Raw genomic sequence first — 16,334 nt, 5'->3', positions numbered from 1 at the left:
GTTAAAAATATAGTTTACTATAATAAGATACTAAAATTTAAGTCTGTGATCTTCAAGCTTGTTAATAAGACAGGTCAAAGAATTAAAAGCTAAGCCTGATATATGTCTCTCTAGAGTAATTGAAATAAAACAATTTCAACATGTTTATCTGAACTTGGAAACAAGTATCTGTCTCTAACTAAACGTCTTTCAAGAGGCCATATTATCAACATAGACAGAACCAGTGGTTTTAACAGTTATCTATTACAGCTCTGTACTGACCAAATACTAAAAATTAATTTTAATAGCTACCAAATGTGATTAAATAAAATGGTTAATGACACAATTTTTTTAACATTTCACTAAAGTATTACCATAATTTGATAAATATTTAAGATAAAAAACATAATAATAATAATATTTATTTCCAATTTACATTTAAACCCCAGTATATTAAGTTTAAAAACTTTCATTAAGATAACTAGCAGAAATACCCATCCTCCGGGCAAGTATAACTGCTACTTCCTGCGGAAGGCTATTGGGCCTGCAGCTTTTTCTAGAATTGTCTGACAGTTCTACCAAAATGTACTCATACTTGACATTCAATAATGTTCACAATCCATGAGAAAAAGGATCTTCTTGAAATTTTAGTTTAAAAATGAGCTACTATCACAGCATTACATCACAGAGTATATTTTATTGAATATTTCAATAATAGATGCAGTTATAAGCAAAAGTGCCATGCTTTTCTGTTGCAACACTGAGATTTTCACTAAAGAAAAGGAAATAATTTTTTTCAAAGTTTGTTTTTTGATTGTTGTATATTTGAAACTCACTCCTTTTTTGTAATTTTTTATGGGTTAAATCTGAAACTTACTCCTTTTTGTTTGTAATTCTTATTGGTTAATTCCGAAACATATCATTTTTGTGGAAATTTCAATAGTTTTATTTATTACTCAGCTATAAAAATACTGCCTAGTTATAAAAATATTACCCAATTATTATTGGTGATGATGGCTAGTTTCGAGATTTGAGTTTTGAACATATACATTGCAAGCTCCATTATAATAAGATGTTCAACATCATTGAAAGTAGGTTGTACATGTAGTTCCAAAGTAGCCATTATGGAAGTAAGGTGAGCAAAAGTTTAGCGAAAAGATGTTTTCTAGTTTTCAATAAGATAAATTTACAAATCTAAATCTAGCTGGTAGAAAATAAAACTACTTTGGGAAAGATGCAGTAAGGCAATACTAAAATCTGTAGCATCAATTGGTATACTTTGAAAGGAAAAGTGGATTGAAAGAGGAAAAAAAAACAATACCTTTTTATTTACATGCTTTGAAATTTTAATTATAAAACAAATTATATAGAGACCTACAGCAAACAGCCTATCTAAATGACACAAAGTGAATTTAAACTATTATTTAACTTATCAAATTGATGTTTTAAAGAAGTGGAATGTTGATTGCATGTTAAATTTCTACATGAAAAAAAATGTTAAAGGCAGGAGAAGAGGTGATGGTAGAAGCTGAAATTTCAGTATCTCTAATCTTTAAAAACAAAAGTATGTGAGCACCATTTGGAGTTTCATGGAACAAAGCAATTAATTGATCAAACAGTTGTAAAGATAAATATGGATCAACATAAATTCTTTACAGGTTCATATGAAACATACAAGTGTTTGGCTGCAAAGTATTCAGCTAGCAACAAAGTAGTTTATCATACATGAATTTTTAACAGTGGTAAATAAATGCTAAAATGTCCTCAAAACATTTTTATATATAGAGATTGATTTTAATTTTTTGTGTATTTTGGTTAAAGATCAATATCATAGTACAAAATCTTAATACATGACATTTTTAAAATAACAACAGCAAAGATATTGCTAACTGATCTATCAAATTCATGAAGTTAGATGATTTACTTCACTCGGTTATCAGCTGTTTAGGTAAGAAATTTGATATTCAGTGTGAAGTAGGACAGTTAAAAATGTATTTCAAGAATTAACAACTGATATGTCTTCCATAGCTGTTATATGTCACTTGTTTTTAATTAATTTTCAGAACAGGAAAAGCATGCTTTGTTAGTATATTTTTATCATGCAAAACTCAGTTCAAAGCTATTGTAAATACTAAACCAGTAAGAGTTAAACACTCAGAATAAAATACATGTAAAAGCACTTCTTTTTATTCAGCCGTGCAAATCCAAAAATGTTTTTTTTTCTACAATTCTGATATATATTGCCAAATGAAACACTGTTTATGCCCCAACCTTGCTAATATATTAAAATTCAACTTTATGCACATGGAAGTTCAATGCATTGTGTTAACAAATGCAAATCCACACAGTATTAAAACTTCGAAGCAGTAAAACTTTTGATAAACAGTAAGAGCATATATCCCTTTAACTGGATTTCCTAAGATTCCATGTTAACATACAAGTACATTTCTTTAAATCTTTCAGTATCGGATAAATCTCGCCTTCAAAGGAATACATAAAATGCATCAAAATTTCAGTTCATTATATTTAGAAGAAACAGCACAAATGTAGAATTATTTTTAGTGAAAGCAGCCTGGAAGTCTTTGGATTAACCATTCTTCAATTACAATATTACTGTATAAAACAAGTTATGGAAGATTACTTCAAAGTTATTCCAATAAATAATGAAAAACTACAAATGAATATCTGCTCAAACAAATTTCAACAAGAAATATTAGTTGTTGATAATGTTATCCATTTAATTATATTAATCATTTTTGAGTTACAGCTAATGTGATTAAAACTTAATAAGCATTAGTGTATGGTGACAGGTTTAACCTACTGAATAAAAAAATCAGTTATTCAGGTAACTAATACTTCTTTCCTTTTTTGATCACTTTATGGTCTAATAATTAACATTAAACAATTACACTGTGTACCCACTTTCCAACACACTGAATAAACTAGAAATTGTTAACGTGCAATTCTATACAAAATTCGGTTAAATCTGGTTCTTTCTTTAAATAACACAACTAACCATGAAGATGTACAATGAAACAAGTATTTAAAAAATAAATTATAAGTATTGATCCACACATCACGGAATGTTACAAACTTTATTTTCCTTTATGCATTTTGTAACATAAAGTAACACTTATCTTACTAGAGTAAACTGTTCAGCCCTAAAAGTTTTAAATAATCAAAATGCTGCACATTTTCTCTTGTTAATAGAATACTTATGAAATTCCACACAGACCCAAAATAAATTAGTTCTCAAAGCATTATTACATTGAATGACAGTAATATAACTAAATATATATATATATATATTACACAAATTATATATTTTGGACCATATACTTAACTGAAAAACAAAGTAAAGAGTTTCCTTTATCACTACAATCTAATCATAATCCATTTCTCAAACTGGCTGTTTTGAGCAAGATAGATTATGAAATAACATTATTAGTATTAAAGCTGACTACTATTTATATTCTCATTCCCCACAGTTCAAGTAAGCACTATAATATTACATAATGTACAAGAAACCAAAACAAATCATTTTTAAATATCATATAAAATACAAGTTATGTGTGGATATATAAAGAAAACTTGTTCTCTTGTGCAACAAGAAATTTCTAACCACATTTTTTTCTGGATTACTAAATAATGAATTCACTGGGTTTTCAATGACAATATATACGTAATGAACAGTGATTAATATTATCAAAACTTGTTTTCTTTAGATATTCTATATATATGTTACAGAAAATTTTAAATAGTTGGTTTTACTACTTACCAACCTTAGTTGCAGTGGTTGTTTATTAGACAGAGCCACCAATTTTTATTGGTTAGCTGTTACCTAAATGTATACTACTTTTGTAACCAAATGATCATGCCAAAAATTTTGAAGTAGTCTTAATAATAATAATGCATTCTACAAGTTTATAAAATGAAAAAAAAAGCTAGTGTGGCAATATATATTCTAATCAAACATAAAAAATAATTCAAAATCCTTTCAATTAATTTTAGCCGAATACCATAACATTTTGTAACATTTCATGAATTAAATTCAAAATCTTAAACTTATAATACTAAATATAAACTTTCAGAGTAGATATTTTTGTATTTGCGTTATTTGAAAGAGCCCAAATCTCAGAACAATTACTTAAAAAAAAACACCTTCAACTAGCACATTTTACTAGTAACCACAAGTTTATTCTGTGCACAAAACACACACCAACTTTATATTTCAATTTGTCCGTAGTTAACCCTATGTTAGTCTTCCAAGGTATTCACGGACCCCAAAATATTGAAACATCGGTGCAGACAAATAAAAGCATGTACATGTTTGTTGTTCTCAGTAGCTTCAGTATTCAGTTAGTTTATGTTAAATTGTTACACTTAGTAAAAAAATTGTAATATTCAATGTTCATTTATTGATTGATAAAGGAAAAGATTTTGAATGTTAGTGTTTTTTTTGTTTCCTAGATAATAGCTAGTTGTTATTTAAATATTTTAAAATTAATTTTTTTATGATGGGGTTTGCTCGGTCCCTGGAAGATTGACTATGGAAAATTTTTACACAAGACTAATGCAGGGTTAAGCACAATGGGCTATTTATGCTTTATAATCTGAAAAGATTTAGAAATAGTTAAATATACAGGGTGTCTCAAGAGTTTGTACTCATGGCCATTCTGTTATGTATAACTGTTATTTTATTTATTTTTTTCAGACAAAAAATATATGTAATGGATGACTATATACAGATCAAGAGAAAATACATACGATATGTGTGTGCAAGTTGATGGCAAGCAATTTTAACAATTGTTAAAATAAAGGTTAATAGTGAATTCTGTCTATGAGTATGGACCTTTGAGATACCCTGTACATAAATGTATGTACATACCTCTATAATTATGGCATTTTAGAAATAATCTGTTAAAAAAACCAGTTTAGCAAAAGCACAAGAAGCTGTAAGACTAGTCCAAATGAGAATAAACATCATGTTACACTAACAGGAATGGAAGAACTAACTTCAACTTATAAAAATTAACAAGCCATATATATAAATACATGGCACACAAACTAATGTACTACATGTATATTCATTAAATAATAAAGGTAACTTGCAGAAATAAGTGAAACGATCAAGTCACCAGCAGAATATTTAAATGACTTAAAAATAAATACCTTTATAGAATGGAAATGGACTAACAATTAAAAATACTTGAATAGTATGCAGTGTGTGGCTGCTTTAAAAAAAAACGAAAAAAAAACAACAAGATTTTCTACAAACTAAAATATGTGTAGTGACAATAAAGTCTGCAAAGTAAGAACGTAAATATTTGGTTGGTTTAGAACCTATATTTAATCCACTGGAACAACAATTGGTCTTTCAGGAAATATAAACACAAACTAAGTGTTGTAAAAACTATATTTAATATTTAATTCATTTCTGGATTAATTATTCTGGAAAGACAGTACAAAGTTGGATGATTTAGAAACTGTATTTCATCCACCATAGAACAGTCATTCAGGAAGTATGGATGTCATCTAATTGACCTAGAAACTATTTCATCCACCATGGAAAGTCATTCAGGAAGTATGGATGTCATCTAACTGATTTAGAAACTGTATTTTTTCAATATGAAAAGCAGTTAAAAATGAAACCAAATGCTTGATTGCTACATTTACTTTATACCTCTTATTTGCAACTCAAATTTTTTGCATAAATTTTCAAACCTAATGATACACTGAAGTTCTAGCTCCACAACTCCAAACTCTCATTATATTTAAAGTGGTACAAAATCTCGCTCACAGCACTTAAGTGAAAACTACACTTCCAGCACTACCTATATAAAATATGTATTTAAATTTCTCTCTCTTTTTTTTGATAAAGTTTGCATTAAATATATACACCCATAATCTGTAAAGAGTATAAAATTTTGTAATTCCACTAATTTTTTTTCTAGTACATGTATATGACACAACTTAAACATCCAGTATCTCCAAGTTAGAATTATCACACAATTGCTTAAAACAGTTGAGCACCTATAAATAAAAGCAAATATGAATATCAGTTTATCACAAACTTATTACACTTTGTTTGAAAACTTTAGAGGGAGAACTAGTAGCAAACTACTGAGATAGTGTGTTAAGAAACATGCTTTTATCACACACAAAACTGAAGTGGGTTAAGATTACCCACGGAAGATTGGAAATGCTATCTCCAAATGTATGTGCACAAATTTGAAACTAATTCTAATCTCATTGTAAATACACAGTTATAAAACTTCAGTTCTCGTTCAAAACAAAACACAGAATGTGTATTGTACATGCTCAGACACTAATTTCTGAGTCTATTTGACAAAGCACTAAAATATGCACACACAGTGCACTCACAAAATTACACTAAAAGGTGTTTAACATACACAAGATATATGAAACCAATGTTTTTCTGCTAAAATTTACATTTTAACCAGTAAACTTTTTGATGATTTAACTATAGAAAGAGATGCTTATGAGAAAGAAGAGGTATTTAAGACAATGTCGTAAAATTTCTTTGCTAATTTCTTATTAGCATGAGAAAAATACACATGTAGTAATTTTTACCCAATAATACCAAATACTACTACAAGAGTATATCTGAACTTTGAAGTCACCAGATTATTCTAAGTATGGATATTACAGTACTGTGTTACTTTGCACAAGATCAAGAATCACTACTAGACATCTATTTAACGAGAAGTAATTCATCAGTTTCCTTAAAACTAAAGAAGTAAAATAATGTGATAAAATATAAACTTAGCTTAAGTATACTAAAAGTTTTTATCAATTTCCTACTTTATCCATATCAATTTAACAAGTTAATTTGAAACAATATACTTTAATAGTTTCTTAACGTTTGTAACAATGACTCACACATGGTAATGAAGTTACTAAATGTAACTATTCATCACAACCTGTGTATTGGCTTTTTTTTAACCACAAGAGCAAAGCACCACCTATTTTTTTAAACTGAGCAAGTAATTTTAATAATTGCTTGTTAGACAACATGATAGTTGTAATGTATCATGACATTTAATGAACAGTATCAAATTAAACACATGAAAATGAAAAAATAAACAATTATTTTTGAATAACATACAATTTAGTATAGTTTCGCATTAACTTGCAAGCTACCCAAATAAAGAAGATACATTTAATACAACAAATAAATAATTTCTTAAAATATCAAAAGGCAGACACTACTATTTGATTCATTTCTCAATTTTTAACATCAAGAGCTGACGACTCAAAAATGAAAATTATGAATAAACACGAAAGCAATAAAAACGCATGATCTTTAAAGATAAAAAAAACCTCTTTACAGCAAAACAATATTTTTTATCATTTTATTACTTTACAAAACTTTTAAGTTCCAAGTCATTTCAACTATGTATCATTGTTAATGAAGATTTCATTTCTGGTAGAATATCAGATACAGTGTAAAGCTTTCATTTATATATACACACATACATGTGCATGTTAGCACCAAAGTTCAAAATCAGTGGCCAAAACTGTTAATTGAACTGCAACCTCAGACTTTTGTTTTCAGATGGGTTACCTCATTTACAGCCATTTAAGTTCTATAACATCTCATGATGATCTATATGAAATGATATTAGTCAAACTTTATTTCTGTTCAAATATATAAAAAGTTAAATAGATATATTGGTAAAAAAGCATAGTATTAAAAAAACATTAACTTTCAAAAAATATACTTAAAATTTTCACCAAATTTCATAATGTACAATTCATTTTTAGTAGGTAAACACAAGATAGTAGTTTCAATGCTTTAACTCTGTTTGAAATACAAGTAATAAATAAAATTACCTTGCATTCAATCACTTTTAATTTACACACAAATAAAATGGGTTGTTATACTTATGATCAGGTTTAGCATTTAAAGGTTGCTTAAGGTTAAAAACATATAAAGCAATTTCGTACTACAGCTTTATCAATCAACAAATCTATTTATCAGGACCATTAGATACTCACACGATAATACTGCATTATGATACGCAGCTCAAGTGGGTAAACTACTACTGGTATTTCTTAACTGTTATGCATACTTAAAAACACACAAGTCACAGAATATAATGGAATGGTATTCTTGATTTACAACAACAATAAAAACACAAACTATCACACAAATGGAAAAGCATGAAGCTACAAAGAAATATATCTTCATAAACTTCACTTTATATCCCAATTACTGCAATTAATTCTAAAAAAAATACTGTAACAGGCATTTTTATCTCCTCATATAATCTGCAGTTACTAATCAAGCAACCAAAAATGTTTTTGATCCAAAAGGTGATAACAAGTATTTTAAATATATTTTTTTACCATAAATGTATCAGTTCTGTCAAACTTACCAGTAACTTCACATTTATCAAATGTTATACACAAAGAACTTCTAAAAACTTTCATAGTGTGGTCTGCACATGCATATATATTCTATATCTTTTACTATGATTTATGATTCACTAACTTGAACATATTACATTATCATAAGTCTCCCTTACTGATCAATGAATACATTCCACTGCTTCACTATTTGAAAACTAACTTCTAATCAGAATGTCATGAACTTACTAAACCACAGAAGACAACTTCAATGAGAAGTAAAAAGAACCTATTCTGTGAAATAAACATTAATATCAACTTCTGGAAAAAAATATTTTAAAATCAACATTACGAAGTAGAAAATTAGTTAATATACCACTATTATATTATTGAAGGAATGAAAATTAGCCTAAGCAATGTGTAATGACTTCAGTAGAAGTTTTTTACAGCCACACAATTCAATATATGAAACTTCAGATTTCTACTGAATATAATACACCCAACTACCCTGAATAAAAGTTAAGAAAACCTATTAAGTATGTATTACGGGAAGACAATTACACTAATACCAAAAACATTTTCAGGTTTCGAATTAACATCCTATAGTCATTACTGTATATCGATCAAAAACTTATGTATGTTTTTATTTTCCACATACAATATTTACAGTTCACTAACTGGATGTCAGTATGTCATAAGCTAGCTTGGTAAAAGCCAGCAACAGGTCAAAGACAATGATGTCAACAGAAATCATTAGGTTAGAACCTTATCACTATATATATATATATATAATATCAGCATAACATCTGACACTCTATGCACTGAGACTTTTGGTTTACTATAAGTGTACTTTTCATGATGATAAAAAACATGCAAGATCAAAAAGATTTGACAAATTACATAAAAAAATCAATAAAACGTAATCTCCTGATATTCAGTTCTGAAGTACTCCTTACTGCTAATTCAGCTTATATGTCGAAGAAATTTTTTTTAATTTCCTAGTCACTGTCTGGTCAAATCAAATGATAATTTATACATGTTATTTAAATAGTTACTACAATATTCATTCTATATACATCAGAAACAAGAAGCAATGATAAAGTTTTCAAGTTAAGACTAGCATAAATAATCTTAATTTATAAGAGAAGAAACTATAAGCATTAGATGATTTTACTTAACATTCTGTATTGTTCTCGTACATTATTGTGATTAAACACTTTTTGAGAATAACTAAATATTCCAGTAAAATATATTAATGCACTGAACTATAAAAACAGTGGCAATTAATCTATGAATAATGTAAATATTTAACCAACATTAGTTTCTCATAATAAGACTTAAGAATGTAGTTAGTGTTGTCACATTATTGCTGTATAAAATACAGCAAAATTTACTGTAACACATGCTATCTACACAGAACCACATACAAACTGACATTAAATATTTAGTGAATATTTGATGCCAGAACTTCTATGTACAAAAAACAAAAACAAAACTCGTTACTAAGACACAGATAATTTGAAAGTTGTGAATACATGATCATGTACAAAATTGCTATTCTATTCCCTCATGTTACAAACCTACAGTGCATTCACAAAAATTACACTTGGATCAAATGCTAATATTTTAATTATATTTTCATTAAATATTTCTATAAGAATAATTTATAATGCTCCACCATCATAATGTTGCCAAACAACCATCAATTTCTATATTTGAGCATTAATGAGTACTAATGTCCTGTTTGATGAATGAACACCAAGATTCCACATAGTACTATACACAGATGTAAACAGGAGTGATATCAGGAAATAACTACATGGACAGGTAAAAGAAAAGGAATTCAACAAAAAAATGGGAACACCAAAGCGAAACTTATGTTCCATTTAAATTTCATTTTATATTTTTAACACTTTTGTTTTAAGCCTCACGTAAATTTCAAAGGCAAAAATTAAAGGCCCGCTAGTCATAACACAATAAATTCTCAAATTTTAAATTATGTTTAGAAGTAAAGTTACTCAGCTTTATTCAAGTTCATAATATTATTATAATTACCCTTATGATAACACATATTGCTTTATCTGATCATCTGGCCCTTCTACTTCACCAATTTGCTGGGACTAACTTTTTAGAACATGGCTTGATAGTTTAATTTCTATGCAGTATTTTATACTCATCTTTAAAAATCTATATAATGTCTGCTTATTCATTCATTTGCTTCACAATATTATATTCCTGTAGTTTTTCGTACATTACATATAGGTTTAAATACTTTGTATTGTTACAATTAATATATATATATATATATGGACTACATTGAATAATATATTTAAAAAATCCAATTTACGATTTTCTTTTAAAAGCTTTAACCTTTATACAAGAAAACAAAAATATACTACTATACAAGTGATTACTGCTTTCCTTCTCACACCTATAAATACAAGTATTTGTGTGTTAAATACAGGAAGAAAACATATTACAGTGGCACTTCATCATAAAAACTAACAACAAAATGGTCTTAACCAAATAAAACAGGCACTAAAAGTTTGAAATGGGTTAGGTAGAAAAGGTGATATGTATCAATTTTGTATTTGGATATTCAACCTGTTTTTCTATATATTAACAAAGATTAAGCTGTATGACAAGTAAAATCACTCTGGAAACTGTGAAAAAAGCACACAAAAAAAGACAACATAACAAACTTCTAGCTTTTAAAATGTGCTTCAAAAACGTGTTAGTGAGCATGACTGCCCATGCTGATGAAAAATATAAAAAAAATTGTCATTCTTTTAATATTTTGATCCTGAAAACATGCTTTACTTAGTAAACATTAGATCATGGTTCTTCAGTAGAAACTCTGTGAAGTGGTTGATGTGAGTAATGGACGAAAGAGAGGCTTGGCAGCTCTGTGACCACACTAAATTCGGACCAAATACAATTGCTAGGTTGGAGGCAGTCATTTTATTCAAGTCACTGCAATCAATCACCTAATTAAGAAGTGAAAATAATGGTTAAAACTAATAATTTCAAAACAAAATGAACTAAAATCAATATATTTTAAGTTTTGTAATTGTACCATAAATAAAACACACACTTGAACATAAATATAATATCAAAATTGGAAAGTTTCAAAATTAGTCATACAAAAAATTCATTATATCACATTTTAACTATACAAAAGTAAAATACAGAAACCAGATACTATTCTGTACATTACTTTTATACAATAAGTTTACATTTAAGTGTAATTTCAAAATAATTATATTTCACTTGCATAATCTCTAGAATCTCCTAAGTGAATATCAAAAGTTTTTTAAGGTAATTGTTTATATTTTATTTGTGATTTTCTCTACAACATCACTAACTCTAGCTATTATCATCAATGAAATGTTTAAAATTAAGAAATGGAAATATATATATACCATTTATTTTTTTCATTGAGTAATCTTACAATATCTTCTTTGGGCCATATACGAAATTTTCCTTTCATGTTCTTTATCTTTGGTTACTTACGTTGATACACCTCAATAGGTGCCTGCAGGCAATATAATGTTAACATCGGCAGAGATGGTTTAACCTCTGGCAAAATGTTGTTTGCACTCACTAACTTTATGAATGCTGGTTGATCGAAGCAATACATAGAATAAATTTAAAAATCATTACACCTTTCAAATATGAATTTTAAAACACAAATAATACATAATTAACTAAAGTATAAAAATCAAACCTAAATTTCATTTAACTGTCTGTCAAACTAATATGTATAAGGTGAGAAAAACTAGCGAAGCACTAGGAACACTGTTCTCAATGATGGACTAAGCTTAAGTTCTACTTCCTTTGTAAAATGCATACATCACTTAACTTCCCTGCCTTTGTTACAACATATATATCATGAAATCTGCTCTTTTTATTGGTTATAAGCATGTCATTCAAGTTAAAACTGTTGCTTAGCAATACAGCTTCTACTTTGCAAGTGGGCATGGCTTATCTTGAACTGAGAAATTTTTACAGTGGTTTCCTTCAGGAAAAGTTTTTGGAATGTACTTGAATTACAGGTAAACAACTTATATACGGTGTACTTTAAACATCTGAATGAAAACGTCCACAATGCACACAGTTTTTCTACACCAGTACTGAAAGTTGAGATTTGTAACCGTGAGCTCGTCACGTGACAATAAAAACTGGAGTTATAACTATTGTTTTAGAGGTTTATTTTGAAACAAAGGAATAAAAACTTACATAATATAAAACTTTGAATTATAATATATTTGATAATAATAATTTATAGTAAAGTGGTTTAATTAAATTTTGAAAAACGTGCACAGAAAGGTTTTTAAAAGGGCATTATCCTGATAGGGTTAAACTGTCTTTCAAATGAATGTATATATTCTAGTCAAAATTAAATCTATTGCTTATAACTCATAACCAGGTGTGTTTTAAATGACTTTTTTCCTCATAGTTATCAATCAAATTTACTTGTGATTATAATTAAAATTACGTCTTTTCTAATAGGATGCAATACATAATTACTAATTGACAGTAAACAAGGCAGAGAAAGGATTGAAGCAAGTTCAAACCAAACCTTTAATAACTGGTGGCTAAATTATTTATAATGGAAATCACCTACTAGTTGCCAGCTGATTTTACTTGCCTATGGAGTAACTGTTCACAATCTTATTTAATAGCTTTTGTTTTCAAAATAAACCTCAGCATATTTACAAAAATTTCAGTAGGAAATTTGGCTTCATTTATTTCCTCAATTTATTTTTAAGCCTACAAATTTTTTTTCAGAGATCTCGTAAGGTTCAATTTCCTATAAATAAACTATACATTTTAAACATTACATGCCAAAAGATAAACTTTGTCCAGTGAAAGATTACACAATTCAAGGAGTTATTTTCAAACTGTTAGAGTAATTCAAATTTGTCTACTTTTTTGCATGTTATTAGTCTATATTCTTTGGTGCATTACTATCTATAGTATAAAAATTAGGGTTAACTCTCTTCGAAAACCCGAGAGCAAGAAAAAAGAAGATTGGGTAAATACTTTATTTCTTGTTTTTCATATTTATTCTTTATTTATTATTATTATAAAAGTAACTAAAATCTAAAAATATGGATCTTTTTAAGTTATTTAAGACTAGATTAGGTAAAATAAGTAATAATAATAATAATATAATTAAAATGGTTCATGAGGCATGCATGCGAACAGCTCGTAGGTAATGTAATTCGATGGAATAACGTGAGCTTCACGTTTCCCAAGTGATTTACAACTTATAATGGTGCAGATAGTAGTTAGACATGGTTCAAAGGGCAATAAAACAATAACATTTAATTATAAATAGATGTATAATGTTATGAACTTAGAGCTACTTAGGATAAATGAATGTAGTTTCATGTTACAATTTGAAGTCATTCTAGAAAGAAAAAGAGGGTAATTTAGGTTCATTTCGATTTTTTGGGGTTGTTTACAAGGTCGGTTGAATTATCCAATCCCATTTTGAGATATGGTAAAGAAAATAACAGATAAACCATAAAGTTTTACTAAAAAAAAACGTTTGAAATGCATTTAGGAGGTTTTAGGGATTACACAAAGGAAATTTGAGATTTTTGAGATGAGGAAAAGTATTTTTAATTTTAACATCAAAATTACTTTTCACGCAGACTATTTAAAACAAATACTCAATATATTCATGGACAAATCTTTATTTTATTTTATTAAAAAGGCTTCATTAAGAAATATGAGTTTTTGAATGTGAAAGACTTGTAATGTTAACTGGAAGACTGCCAAATTTCATGAAGATATACCCACTATATTGAGAGTTATAAGTATTAAATTTATAAAGACTTGAAACGAGTACAAAAAGATCACATTGTCGGTCAGATTAACCAAGCCTGCATTGAAAGTGTTAATGGTGAAAAAAATTATTTGCTAATGATAAGAGGCTTGGCCAGGTGGTTAGGGCGCTCAACTTGCAATCTGCAGGCCGTGGATTCGAATCCCTTTCAGGGATGGCTAGCGCAGACAGTCCTCGTGTAGCTTTGCATGAAATTCAAAACATCCAAACAACTTTGGCTAGATGGGCACTAACCATCATTCTCCTTAAAAAGTTGGAAAGATTCATGCTTTCATCCATTGTTTTGCAGAACTAACCATGTTATAACTACATGTCTGCTTTTTTTTTAGAACTTAAACAATCATCTGATACATATAATCAAGATATTTTGCATGTTCAAACAAATGGAGTATTATGTAAATGTGTGTGTGTGAGTGAGAGATCTAATAACGTAATCCTACTATGCCGTTATTGTTCTGTTTTGTGCACGTACAAGATTACAAATTGTAACATAAAGAACATTTTGTTTTCAATTATTAGATATTACTTAATAGTAAAAGACTTGATTTTATAAGTGTAGAATAAAAATAACATTCATTGATTATATAATGTTGGAAAATATACTACATTCAAACTACTATTATGTGCTTGATAGGTATAAAAATGCTTAATTGTAATTTTTCTTTATCTCTTATCATTATGTACTTCTAAGTGAAGAGGTGTGATGTAGTGATGGTTGCCCGGAAGCAAGTTTTGTATTAAAATAGGAACTTGCATATTAAAGATCTTTAAAAAAAAAATAACATGCATGCACAAGCCTTCATAATATAAATGTAATTATTCTTGTGATATTTCTAATGAATACAACCACCAGAAGATCCTGTAACTGACAACAAGAACTTTCTTTGAATAAGTTAATTTATTTACACATTAATCAAAGTCCAAACTCGTATGATATATTACATTGTTTTTGGTGTTATGTATTATGAATAGTTACAATGAGTATTTTTGATTGTGCTGTGTTATTTTAATTAAAGATTTCAACAGGGTCTGCAAAATTTGTAATAATCAGAAAAGAAACTAATTGATTCATAATACTTTGGTTACCTAATCCCATTATTTGTCCACAAGGTGCAAAACAAAACTCATAACCTAGAGCAAATATTGAGTGTTTTAAGTGCAGAGCTTAACTTTAGAATTCAGAAATCTAACCTTAAGATAAGGCTAGCTACCTAGCTTACTCCCAAATTTACCATATTCCCAAAAAGTGAATCTTACTTAAAATGAAAATATAGAAAAAGAGCATCTTGAACTCAGTATATTACATGTACAGTTTTAAAACACAAAGTTATTTAAATAATATAACCTTAGGGGTAAAATTTTCTTTTTTAGATCAATAAATAAAACTATCTTTTGAACTGCATCAGCTTCAAACAAGTAACAAACATCAATAAAATTTACAGATATGTAATTCTGTTTATTATGAGGGTAGGAACTTCAAGTAATTCCTCAAATGATAATTTTTGTTTGGGGGGGGGGGGGACTATACGATCAAGGTTATGCTTAATGGTTGTTGTATTTAGGTTACTAAAAAAATCCAAGAGAATTTATATCCATATGAAGTTGAAATCATTTAGTTTTTTTTTTCTTTTTGCGCTCCCCTCGACGCGGATTCCTGTACGTGGTGAGGGGACCTCCCAGGGAAGGTTCTGTATTTTCAATTACTTTCTCTGGGATCTAAACATCCACCCACGTGTTTGCCGTGTGTGGCGACCCGTGAAGGGGAGGAGAGGATCCTGGTAGTTGAGTCGTGTCTGGGGCACTGCAACACACCACTTTGGCCTTGAATTCCTGTAGACGGATGGCCTTGGGTTGGCCCTCCTAGGGTCAGTCGGCTGGTCCACTGGGGCTAGGGTCAACTGAGTACCAGTGTTGGGGCGTTCTCAACGGGTGTTGTAGACATCATGTTTGATGCTGGTGTTTGGGTATAATGCTCACGAAACCCTGGCATTACTGCAGTGTCCTTGTTTGACATTGTAGTGCGTCCCCTCGTAGGACTCCATGGTGGGTGGGGTCAGTGGGCACTGAATCTCTCTCTCTTTAATTATGGATCCCCCCATTCCAAATAAAAAAAATGTTAAAAATC

The 16,334-nt window shown here is 28.8% G+C and overlaps 1 protein-coding gene across 2 annotated transcripts in view; it reads right to left on the bottom strand.

The window, feature by feature from the left end:
- Positions 1–3,060: 3,060 nt before the first annotated feature.
- The window catches only part of LOC106459280 (rho GTPase-activating protein 1-like), a 44,629-nt gene continuing 31,355 nt past the window's right edge, over positions 3,061–16,334 (bottom strand). Inside the window, exon 13 of one of the 2 annotated variants that reach the window (XM_022385727.1) lies at positions 3,061–11,339. In XM_022385727.1, the coding sequence (XP_022241435.1) occupies positions 11,169–11,339 (171 nt within the window). In that variant the 3' untranslated portion in view covers positions 3,061–11,168. The remainder of the gene's footprint in view (positions 11,340–16,334) is intronic. The other variant, XR_002610548.1, reaches the window with a different exon arrangement.

Source organism: Limulus polyphemus, unplaced genomic scaffold (assembly GCF_000517525.1).
Source record: "Limulus polyphemus unplaced genomic scaffold, Limulus_polyphemus-2.1.2 Scaffold585, whole genome shotgun sequence".
In the NCBI taxonomy this organism is placed as follows: Eukaryota; Metazoa; Arthropoda; class Merostomata; order Xiphosura; family Limulidae; genus Limulus; species Limulus polyphemus.
This window is presented reverse-complemented; position numbering and strand designations above follow the sequence as displayed.